We start from the raw sequence: 12,626 nt of genomic DNA, 5'->3' as shown, positions 1-12,626 counted from the left end.
CAGCAAATTCAGTCTTAAACATCATCCCCCACTAGGAGGACAATTATGTAGGAAAAATTACTTGTTTAGAAAGTGACAGTGAAAGACTGTCTTAGCTATCCCTGTAAACTCAATTGTTGACCTTTTGTTTTCTGTTAACTAAAGGAAAATAAATTAACACTTCCAGTTTTAAAAAAAGTAACTTTAAATATCCCACTGAGGAAAAAAGAAAAAAAAAAAAAAAAAAAAAACCAAAGCAGCCAGGACTTAAAGGGCAAAAATTCTGGAGAAAAAACAATGTGTCAAGGGGACTCCTACACTCTACCAAATTTTCATCCTGAGGCACTTGTGCAGTCACTGCAAAAACACGAAGGCCTAACAGAGAGCATGCTCTAGAAGAAACAACTGATAAAACTGAGCATCTGGTCATAAAAAATAAATAAAAACACTTTGCAAATGAGAAATATAAAGAGAATTTCTTAACTAGATAAAACAACTATACAAAATCCTTTAGCAAACATGACTAATGAAGGAGTACTGAATGTTTTCTCACTTAGAAGAGCACATCTACTCTTGTCACTTCTGTCCAACATTCTACTGGAGGAAACAGCCGTCGCACAGAACAAGAAAATAGAATAAAAGCTATAAACCTTGGGAAAGGAAGACATAACTAAGTCACTATTCATACACAGAAAATAAAAAACAATGCAACTATAACTATTAAAACTAATAAATAAATCTAACAGTTACTGTACATAAAGTAAAAAATGAAAAAGCCAGCTGTATTTACACACAAAATATACTATGTCCATGGATTATAGTCCAATATATATAGAGAAGTTAACTGTACTCAAATTGAACCATAGACTCAATGTAACTTCAACCAAAATTTTAAATTTTTGGTAGACATTAACATAGAACCAAGCTTCACCATTATATTCTTAGGACAGAGAACAAAATTGGAAGACTTACATTATCAGATACGTATCAGATTTATTATTATAAACTGTAGCCACTATGACAGTGTGAGATTCAAGGAGACCAATAAAACTGAATTGCGTCTAGACACAGATCCACGTAAGCGTCGTCTCCCTCATGATTAATGACACAGACGATATTGCAATGCAGTGGGGGAACCACTGCCTTTTCCAGTAATGCTGCTAGATGTCCATACAGGCAAAAACATATCTTGATTTCTACCCTCACACAACATATGGCAACTCATTCCACATAGATTATAGACATATCAGTAAGACAAACTTCTAGAGGACAGCTTCATTTAAAATGTATTTTCATGACAATGACATAAGCAAAAAATTTTTAAACAGAACATAACAAGCACTAACCATTAAGAAAAACACTGTCAGATTTAATTAAAATCATTAATTTCTATTCATCTAAAGACAGCACTGAGATAGTGAGAACCCAGGATACACAGGAGATAATATCTGTATAACTTATCAGAAAAAAAACCCCAGTCTACAATATATAGATGAAATATAAATAGTAAAGAAAAGACAGAAAACCCAATTCAACTTCTAAAAAAAAAATCATCAAAGACTTATTTAGGCACTTCCCAAAAGAGTATAACCACATGGCAATAACAGGATCAACTTCATTAACTACCAGGAAAACACAAAATAAAATGACTGCAACTATCAAAAGGACAAAATACAAAGAGACAGAAAAACTTCTGAAAATACAAAGTCTGAGTAAAGGTGCAATTACTGAAACTGTCAAACAAAAAACCAACTAATGCATCTTTTTGGAAGACTGTCTGGCAACTATCTGCTAAAATCAACCACCTGCATATTCAATGACCAAAAAAAATTCTGTTCTACTTTATATCCATATAAATTCATACACATGTGACCAAAACATTCCTAAGATATTCAAAGCAGTTTTATTTGCAATAAACAAAAACTGAAAACAACCCAAATGCCCAAAAATCATACAACAGATAAGCTGCTGTATGTTCATCAAATGGACACTAAAGATACTATGCAGCATCAAAAAGGGATGACCTGCTGCTACATGCAACCATGGAAATAAATCTTACAACATAATGTGGAACCAAAGAAGTCCAGATGCAAAGTTATGATTATAGCTATGATTCCATCCATATAAAATTCCAGAACAGGGAATGCTAATCATGGAGACAGAAGCAAAAACAATGGCTACTTTTTCAGGAGCTGATGTTGACTAGGAGGAGGTCTGAAGGCTTAGTCTCGATCTGGATGGTGGTTACACAGTGCATTTTTAACTTGAAAATTTAGTTGTATACTCAGGGTTTGTCTAATTCTTCTATGAGTATGATTCTTTGATTTAAAAAATCACTTTAAGGGGCTGGCATCGTGGCATAGTGGGTTAAGCCACAACCTGCAACACAGGCATCCCATATGGGCTCTAGTTCAAGTCCCGGCTGCTCCACTTCTGATCTAGCTCCCGCTAACACACCTGGGAAAGCAGAGGATGCTAGCCTAAGCCTTCGGATCCCTGTACCCACATGGGAGACCTAGAAGAAGATCCTGGCTTTGCACTGGTCCAGCCCTGGCTGTTCAGGCAATTTGGGAAGTGAACTAGCAGATGAAAGATCTCTCTTCTCTCTGTAACTCCTTTCAAATAAATAAATAAAATCTAGGGGAAAAATCACCTTAAAAATAAATCTCTAATGGGCACAGAAAGAAGGAAATGGGTAAAATACTGAAATCAGGACCAAATTCTTCTGAGTCAGGCAGGAAATCAGACCTGCTGTACAGAAAAGAGATACCACATACACACATCCGCTCCTCTGATCAAGTAGTCCTATTCAAAGATGATTTAAACATAGTCTCTGTTCAAAGTTCACATCTGATAGAAATTCAATTGTAAATATTTTGAATAAACTTGATACTTATGTATATTTGCTCTATTTAATATCATTAAGTTAAACAGGAATGCTTGTTATGGTATGAACAATGGTCCATCATCAGGTTTTTCATTTTCTACAAAGTAATATGATTTTCTCTCAGTACTGTTTTCATAGATCTTCACCTGTTTTGCAGGTTAACATGTGAATATAAGAAATGTGCTGAATAATTACTTTTTCATACAGGATTTCAAAGATGTACAGAAAGCCCTTAAAAGATTTATTAATCAAATGCATCATATGTCTCTTGTTTGCATCTTGACTCAAACAAAGCATCTGTTGAGAAATGTTTTTAGGAAGTCGGGAAAATCTGAATCTAATCAGATACAAGATAACATTGTATTACCACCAAATTTTCAGACGTGACATTGGTATGAAGATTCTAGTTCTAAACAGACATCTTATTTAGAGACGTATACTGAAATGGTTACAGAGGAAGCTGTGTGTATTTGACACCTTCTCCAAACTAATCCCGGGAGTTAGGGCGAGGTGGCATAGTTGGGGGCAGAAATGAAACAAGAATGGCCTTGAGCTGTTCAGTGTCAGAGCTGATCCACAGATATGGGCAAGTGTGGTAGGGCATTCATGCCTTCTCAAAATTTTAGGTTACAGGCTAAATTTTCCACAAGGTTTAAAAAAAAAAAAGGGGGGGAGGGGGGGCTGGCACTGTGGCATAGCAGGCAAAGCCACCACCTGCAGTGCCAGCATCCCACGTGGGCACCAGTTCGAAACCCAGCTGCTCCACTTCCAATCCAGTTTTCTGCTGTGGCCTGGGAGAGCAGTAGAAGATGGCTCAAGTACTTGGGCCCCTGCACCCACATGGGAGACCTGGAGGAAGCTCCTGGCTCCTGACTTCGGTTTGGCCTAACTCCAGCCGTTGTAGCCATCTGGGGAGTGAGCCAGCGGATGGAAGATATCTCTTTCTGCCTCACTGTAACTCTTTCAGGTGAATAAATAAATCTTAAAAAAAAGGTTATGATAAATAATGAATTTTAGAAATCTTCTCACTGAAGAAAATATTAGCATATTCTCTGGACATAAGACATCTGTAAAACTCATGACATGTTCATCTCCATCTGCCAGTCACATTACTAAATCATCAGGATGCAACTGTCAGTGAGAAAAACACTGGCAAAAAAACAGGACATCTCTGAAAAATGAAAATCATAACTTAGTAGTATTTTTTAATTTCATGGCAGTAATGCCATTTTAGTGGTAAGAAAGGAACAACTTTAGAACTACAGTATGTGATAATTATTCTCTTGATGAATTTTACTATTACATAAGAAGTACATATTTAAAAAATATAAGGACATAGGACAAGGAAACTAAGGATATTGTGTTATAGGATCATTAAATAATGAAGGCACAACTTCAGATATAATATCAAATATTTTCTCATTACCTTTACTTTAAATTGAGGTTGAGAATTCATAAATTTAAAAAGCTGCCCATAATTCTTGAACTGTACGTCCCATTCGGTATATTCACAGAAGCGAAAATCATCTCCCAGCGGGACCAGAAGAACTTTAGTACGATAAAGCTTCGACTTCTTCCGATACTGATCTAGAAGCATCCGGGCCCTACAAAAGAAGAAAACGGGAAAATCTGAAGAGGAAGAGGAAACCCCCTGGTCTATCAATTTTTCTGCCAATACAGTGTTTCGTCAAACTTGGCTTTAAATACTTGTCAAACACATTGATAGGAATTACATACTATGGTGTTTTTGATAATTTTGTGTCTTTCAAAATTTACACGAGTAAAGTTGAACACCCTTCCATTTAATTACGTATTTTCCTGCTGGACTATGATGATGGTCTTTTTACTTTTTATTTGTTGAACTCTTTGGCAAAGCCACTAAGCCTTTGACTACAATGTAAATTAAATTTAATGTAAATTAAAAATATTGTCTCAAAAAATAAATGAATAAAATATTAAGTTGACACAAAGAAATTCAAATGTAATACATTAAAAGAAGTTATGGACTTTATTTCCATTTTAGATTAGTATGACTTACAGGGGCAGATTATTTTTAAACTATCATGAATTATCCATTTAATATTCATAAATTCTTATCAGAGGGAAAATCCCATCATTTTCCAAAGGATCATCTTAAGAGAAATAAGGTCAGGTGATCATTCAGGCACAGAATTATTTGGGCACCAATGCATTCCTGAAGCCCTATCACAGAGAACAGATCCCTGGGAAACCATGTTTTTAAATAAGTTCATTCAAGAAGACAACAGGGATTCTTATCTATATCAAATTTGAAGTTCACTTTCTTTTAATATGCTTTTCCTCACTTAAGATCTTAATAGCTTTATTAAATATAGAAAATGTACATTTTGAACAAGATGGAAAGGAATAAATCCTAACCTAAAACATGTTAAAGGACAGTATCTCCTTTCTTTTTTTTTTTTTTTTTTTTTTTTTTTGACAGGCAGAGTGGACAGTGAGAGAGAGAGACAGAGAGAGAAAGGTCTTCCTTTTGCCGCTGGTTCACCCTCCAATGGCCGCCGCTGCAGCCGGCGCACCGCGCTGATCCTGGCAGGAGCCAGGATCCAGGTGCTTTTCCTGGTCTCCCATGGGGTGCAGGGCCCAAGCACCTGGGCCATCCTCCACTGCACTCCCTGGCCATAGCAGAGAGCTGGCCTGGAAGAGGGGCAACCGGGACAGAATCCGGCGCCCCAACCGGGACTAGAACCCGGTGTGCCGGCGCCGCAAGGTGGAGGATTAGCCTATTGAGCCACGGCGCCGGCTCAGTATCTCCTTTCTAAAGAATGAAAACCAACTTACAGATTAACATTTGCCATCAGTAACCTCAGGACTCGTGACAAGGTCCTTATCTGATCACCCAGGTAAGGACTACGAGTTGAGCTAGCTATTTTGGTTTCTACCTCTCTGAGCACTAACCTAGAACAGGAAAGGCCAGCTAAACACAATGTGCAGATGTGATGGAATGGCTTTTATAGTTCATATTCTCATAGTCTGCAGAAAATCTCCAGAGGAAATGCTGATTTGGGACAATTTTGAGGAAGTCTGGAATACAAACTAAGAGGAAGGGCTTGTGAAATCAAATAAGCAAACGAATCCACAGTGATTCAGTGTTTATCAAGTCTAGGCATAAGAAATCAGCGTTTAGTGGTGCACATCTGATCAAGCAGTGAAGAGGCTGGTTAAAAGGCTCATGTAACGTTGGAGTGCCTGGGTTCAATACCTACTTTCAGATCCTGCCTCCAACTTCCAGCACTGATGGCTCAAGAGACTGGGCTCTTGCCACTTATGTGGGAGATCTGGAATGAATGCCTTGCTCCTGGCTTCAGCCTCAGCCCAAGCTCTAGCTGTTATGGGCATCTGGTGAGCAAATAGGAATTCTCTGTCTCTCAAATAAATAATGAATATTTTATTTTATGAAAATAATTAGTTTTTAAATAACAAATACGTGTTTTACCTATCATTCCAATTTGCACTTCAGCGATTATTCTAAAGTAAATTCCAATTCACAACAGAAAATCTTAGGAAAGTAACTCAAAGAACATCAATATATAATGGAAGGGGGCACTTTATAAGACTTATGAAAAAATTCAACTAAATTTAGAGTCTCACAGGGGCTTCTTAAATTTATTGTCTCTGAGATAGCTTTTACAAATATTAAATTTTAACCATAAATTAATAGCCTGGTGAGTAAAACATATCCTTAGTGCTCTTACAGGGGTGTATGTGTGTGTGTGTGTGTGTGTGTGTGTTTGTGTGTATAAAATAGCATAAAATGTAGCATACAATGTTTAGCTTTCCGAGATCAGCATTTCGCACAGTACTTAATTTTCACAAGCAATTTATTGATTCCACAGTTACCAAAACAAGTTTTAAATTATGATAATAAAAAGCACATGAACAATGAGATTAACCACATGGAAACAGAAATAAGACCAAAAGAAACAAGAATAAAATAGTATGTCAAGCACAAATACAAGATATACTATGACTGAGCATCCCACTAGGTTTCACCGATAGCCAGTGTAAAAAATAAGAAAAAGGTTTACTTAACAGATATTTCTCTATGCAAAGCACATACGGTGAAAGCACAGACTGATGGCATACCTTTGACTTGTGGTATCTATCCTAACTCTCAAGGTCCCGCCCAGGAAAGTGTCAATATTGGGAAAGCCAAGGTAAGCAGCCTATATGACCTGGCTTGTACTGAAGACATTTAATATCTGGAAAACTAACGATGAATGAACTGAACAAATGACATATGAAGATACACAGGTGCAATCTGCTCTTCACTTCCTCTACCGGGTATGAAACGTCTAAATAACTCCAAGATAAGAAAACATCCCTTAAACACCACATCATCGAAAAAGGTAAGTTAAAATAAACCTCATGAAGAATGTTATTTCTTTACTTGCAAAGTGAGCATTTGGCCTAGTAGGTAAGATGCCAGTTAAGAGAATCTGCATCCCATCTGAGAGCCTGGGTTACCGCTTCTGATTTGAGTGAAGCTTCTCACCAGTGCAGACCCTGGGATGCAGCAGTGGTTAAGTTCCTGCCTAGACTGAGTTCTCAGTTCGGCCTCTGCCCAGCTCTAGCTGTTGCAGTCATTTGGGGATGCAATTTTTTAAATTAATTTATTTATTTGAGAAGCAAAGTTAGAGAGAGAGGGAGACAGAGAGGTCTTTCATCTGCTGCTTCACTTCCCAAACGGCCGCAACAGCCAGAGATGAGCCAATCCAAAGCCAGGTGTCAGGAGCTTCTTCCAGGTCTCCCACATAGAGGAAGGGGCCTGAGCACTTGGTCCACCTTCCATTGCTTTCCTAGGCACATTAGCAGGGAGCTGGATCAGAAGTAGAACAGCTGGGACTTGAACCAGCACCACCCATATGGAATACTGGCACCACAAGCAGAGGCTTAACCTGATGTAGGCAGGTGCATAGGGTAAAATTGATTAGATTTATGAGCTGCAAGACCAGGCTTTTCACCACGCCCCTGTGTGATCTCACACCCCTACCAGACCACATCAGAATGCCCATCTGCCCATCAGGCTACCTAACCACACCCCTTTGGAAGTGGATAAAAGGCCTGGAACATGGTGGGCCCACCCCTTTTTTTATTTATTTTCCCCCACTGCCTTGGATCCCCTTGTTGCCCCGCGCCTTTGGGGCACGTGACCACAGGCTCTCTGCCTTTGCTCTGCTGCCCAAGCTAAGCTGCCAGTAGCTCCTCTTAACCAAATGCTTGCTGCACGTGGCTCCTGGCCTGGTCTCTGTCTCTGCTTGGTATGGCCTCAACCTAATCTTCAGACTTCCTTTTCTCCTCACTCTCCTATGCATTTCTCTCACTGAGTAAAAGCTTAAAAACTGAACATGTCACCTGGTCTATTTGAGCCAGTATTCAGAATTCTTTTCTGAATTCATGGCAAGAACCCACCCAGCTTATTAATTTCAAAGTTATTAATAAGCAGATCAGTTTCAAACCTACTATGCCACAGCATCAGTCCAGGGATGTAATTCTTTTTCTTTCTCTCCCTCTCCCTGTCACACTCTGCCTTTCAAATAAATGAGTAATTTTTTAAAAAAACCAAAGATACATCATCTGTATATTCACATTTTCTTTAGGGCATTGGAGTTGAAAAGTGCCACTAGGCTGTAATGTTGGTGTCTGACTTCCACTGATCATAGGTTTGAAAAGGTGGTATCTGGAGAAGAAGTAATCAGCAGAGTTTAATTTTCAAGACTCATAAGAAGTTGAAAAAAAAAAAAAAACTACATAAGTGATACACAAACTCATTCATCTGTATGCACCCAAATACCTGGAAGACCTTTCCGAACCAGTGGAACCGACTGAGTACCAGGTGAGTCTCTCGGGGGGTCATTCTCAGAGGACCAGATGACACAGCAAAAAAGGCCTGAGCAAAGTAGCTTTTCTTCCCCCAACCATGCATGTCCAACAGGCACTCTCATTAGCATACAAAAAATTAAAAAAGAGGTGCACCATATACGTGGGCACTCCGGAACCACCCACCTGAAAACATGTGCTCAGATGAAAGTCTCCATCCCCTGACCCCTGGAGTTGACAGGAGCAGTGTAAACACCTGTAAAGACTAGGGGCGCTTGCCCGAGGCCATAGGTCAGGGTCCTGACCTCATCCCTCTGGCTGCATAACACCTGGTCTGACTGCCTAACCAGCCTCGCCCTCCAGGGCAGGCTGCTCACTGCTCCTCCCTGGTTCTCACTGCTGGAGGAACCAACTTTGGCAAGTTTTTCAAAACAGCTCTAAAAGTCAGTTTCTGGTAAAAGGGTTTCAGAGCTTCAAGAAGGCCTCAGTGCTAGAACACCTTTGTGCAGGAACATTTTCTTTAGGATCACAAGGATTCATTCAAAGTAAAACAACAAAAACAGAGACCCAATCTCACTCTTCCTCACACATTTTTCTGGAAGTGACTTTTTAGTTTTGTAATACATCTGATAGTGCAAAGACCTTAATGCATTCAAAAGGCTGTATTATTTTCTTAGCAGTTTAGTGTTGTTATACTACAACACCATGCTCTATTTTAATGCATTAAACATCACTCATTTTTAAGAGAAGTTAAACTCTAAGAGAATCAAAATGAGAAACTACAGGTAACTTAATTGAATAAGATGCTCCCATCATTAGCACAATTTTATTCTGAAGCAATGATTCATTCCTTTGATTTTCACTTAAATGTATTTAAGTATAAATATTCCTAATTAAAGTTTTCTGTAAGTCAAAAACATCAGAAAGATGCAAAGACGCGATTTCATCAGAGCTGGGCGGCATTCATGATTACTGAAATTGTTATTAAGGGAACAGATAATTACATTCCTTATGTGTTCCATTTCAATAAATGTGTTTTTGCAGTTGAGTTGCTTTTCCTACCAATTTGTACAATGGGGACCACAAGTTTTATTATCAACAAAAGTATATGAAATCAATCAAACGCAGTAGAAAGCTTTTATAATGAAGGCAAAGCAGATGATAATAATAGCATTTCATAGGTTATCCACTGAATATTGATCTACTATTGTTCACTTTCCATTACCTTATAACACATAAAAGGTATAGTTAAAGCCCTGGTATTTTCAAGTTGCTTTAGATGTGGTTTGAAGGAAACACCTCAATCAAGGGTAATGTTGGCTACTGAAGTCCACATATTCAGCAACTGACAACTGAGTAGCTACTTTGTTCAAGATGTTCTTATGAAATACATATTTCATACCTGCTTTGGACATTTGCAAGAGTTATTGGTTCTGGAGCTATTCCCCAGGGACAAGCGAATCTTCCTCCAGGAAGCCGTGTAAAATCAAACTGACAGCATATTTTAGGATCAGGTCCGCAGGTGTGAGGAATGTCATAGCTGTAGAAGGGCATCATGTGGCAAAAAATATCTGTGACGGATCCCAGATCTAAAATAAAGAGCCAACAGATACACCTGCATTTATAAAATGTGTTGCCTCAAAAACTGTTCAAAATGCCATTACTTCATTCATGTGTAAACACAGGCTCTTCCCTAAGTCAACAGCCCCTTTAACTACTGGTACACAAAGTCCAACAGCATTTCACGGCCATGCCACCCAGTTTCTACTGACCTCTAGTACCTAAATACAGCAGGGACTATAAACCAACACCTGCTGACCTGCAAGCTGAGCAGAGCTCTATGTTTCAATGGACTCATCCCAGGCCATGGTCATGTGCATCCATTCATCCCCATCTCCAGTAGCAGGACATACTGAGAGAGACCATGAGCTCAGCTGTAGAGGCCAGCAGAGAAGACAGGAGGGAAGGAAAAGGAAATGGGAAGAACAAGGGAAGAAGGCAGGGTAGGGACTCATAAAAACTGGACGAATTCCCATTTACTTCTCCCAGTGCGGAGACAACAGTCATGGAATCTCTTCTGAGGTTCACCAAGAATGAGCCAAGAGGTGTTACACCAAGAAAAGAGCACAGAGAAACAAAAAGCAATTGTTGGAAAATAAAAAGAGATATGGAAAATAAGTAGTTTCCTGATGCAGAACTGGTTTTCACCAAAACCTCAGGTCAGCATGGGCTGAGATCACCACGCTGGAGAGGCCAGAAGTGAACCATCTGTAAGACCAGAGGACTTCACTAGCATTTAAAAGCAGTTATCTTACTAAATATGATGCTGAGCTTTCAATACCCACCCCCTTACTTAGGCATAGATTTCCAATTTCCAGCAATGGTTAAGTATTGCTTTTGCAGCAGAGTAACAAAAGAAAGACAAAAAAGCAGCATTTACATTTTTTATAAAAATGAAAATAACTGCTTCATTAAGTACCAGAACACACAAACAAGTTCAACATAATTGGAAAACATCTTTCCAAAAACAACATGTTCAAATCTATTAGATTAAGTTATAAAATATTCCAGTTTTATCCACTTAGTTGAAATAATTACCACCTCCATTCCCAATTTTAAGACTCCTGAAATCTGTATATTCTGAGCTCTCAGCTGTTTCACTGAATCACACTCACCAGTGTGACAACAAGGATGCTGGTTGCAGTGCTTGCTCAGTGTACACAGGCAGTCACAAGCCCCAGACGATGACAGTTTCTGCTTCCTCTCTCATATGGACCAAGACTCAACACGCCACTACTTCTTAGACCCTACTACTTAGTGACCCATTTGTGCAATTAGTTTTATCTGTTGCATTCAGTTGTGTCTGTATTTTATCAAACCAGACTGTAATTTCCTGATAGGCAAAAATGTTTTCTACATGTCTTCTTGGCACAGTATTTAATAGATGAAAGTACTCTTACTGGCTGATGTTTATGAACAATTTGAAGGTAGACAATTTTTAAGCAGAGCTTCTTCAAATTCACAATCCTTCATTTTTCAGATTAATATGGATTTTTGCATTTGATCAACCTACATAAGATACAATACCCTACAGGTTCATATTCTCCCTAAAGATTTAGTTTTCCAAAATAATAAAAAAATGGCATAGCTAATCATTGCCCTATTGAAAAAGCAGCAGTATATAAGAAAGTTACTGTCCAGATTTACAAATGCTTTTTCTGAACACTTAAGAGGCCTAGATCACGCAGGGAAGCAAGTATAATATAATGCAGTAATTTCCCAATATCACTTTAGCAACAAAATCCTTTTTTTTTTTTTTTTCAATGAAGCTTTATGGAGAACTCAATGCTGGCTGGTACCACGGCTCACTTGGCTAGTCCTCCGCCTGCAGCGCCGGCACCCCAGGTTCTAGTCCTGGTCGGGGTGCTGGATTCTGTCCCGGTTGCTCCTCTTTCAGTCCAGCTCTCTGCTGTGGCCCGGGAAGGCAGTGGAGGATGGCCCAAGTGCTTGGGCCCTGCACCCACATGGGAGACCAGGAGGAAGCACCTGGCTCCTGGCTTCGGATCAGTGCAATGTGCCAACCACAGCGCACCGGCCATAGCGGCCATTTGGGGAGTGAACCAATGGAAGGAAGACCTTTCTGTCTCTCTCTCTCTCACTAACTCTGCCTGTCAAAAAAAAAAAAAAAAAAAGAGAACTCGATGCCAGGGAAATAGGAGCCTGGAATTCAGGAACTACACAGAATAAGAGTCAAATCTCTGCTCTGCTCCTACCTCCTAGATGACTTTTGGCCTCCCACATCTAAGCTTTGATTTTCACCATAAAAAGCATTGATAACAGAAACTAAATTTTAAATAATTGAGAATGGATATAAAGTACATAACACCTGGCCCATACTGAGGAC

General features: G+C 39.1%; 1 protein-coding gene across 4 annotated transcripts in view; it reads right to left on the bottom strand.

Moving 5' to 3' along the window:
• Positions 1–12,626, bottom strand: part of MAN2A1 (mannosidase alpha class 2A member 1) — a 169,822-nt gene that overhangs the window by 95,420 nt on the left and 61,776 nt on the right. For all 4 annotated transcript variants that reach the window (XR_011381959.1, XR_007922515.2, XM_051853587.2 and 1 more), the window contains 2 exons: positions 10,125–10,311; positions 4,293–4,470 (listed from right to left, as the gene is read on the bottom strand). Coding sequence is in view for 2 of the 4 variants with exons in the window: in XM_051853587.2 (XP_051709547.2) it covers positions 4,293–4,470; positions 10,125–10,311 (365 nt within the window). In the remaining 2 variants the exon portion in view is untranslated. The remainder of the gene's footprint in view (positions 1–4,292; positions 4,471–10,124; positions 10,312–12,626) is intronic.

This window comes from Oryctolagus cuniculus, chromosome 14 (assembly GCF_964237555.1).
Source record: "Oryctolagus cuniculus chromosome 14, mOryCun1.1, whole genome shotgun sequence".
Taxonomy (NCBI): domain Eukaryota; kingdom Metazoa; phylum Chordata; class Mammalia; order Lagomorpha; family Leporidae; genus Oryctolagus; species Oryctolagus cuniculus.
Note: the sequence above shows the minus strand (reverse complement) of the source record. Positions and strands in the feature narration are given on the sequence as shown.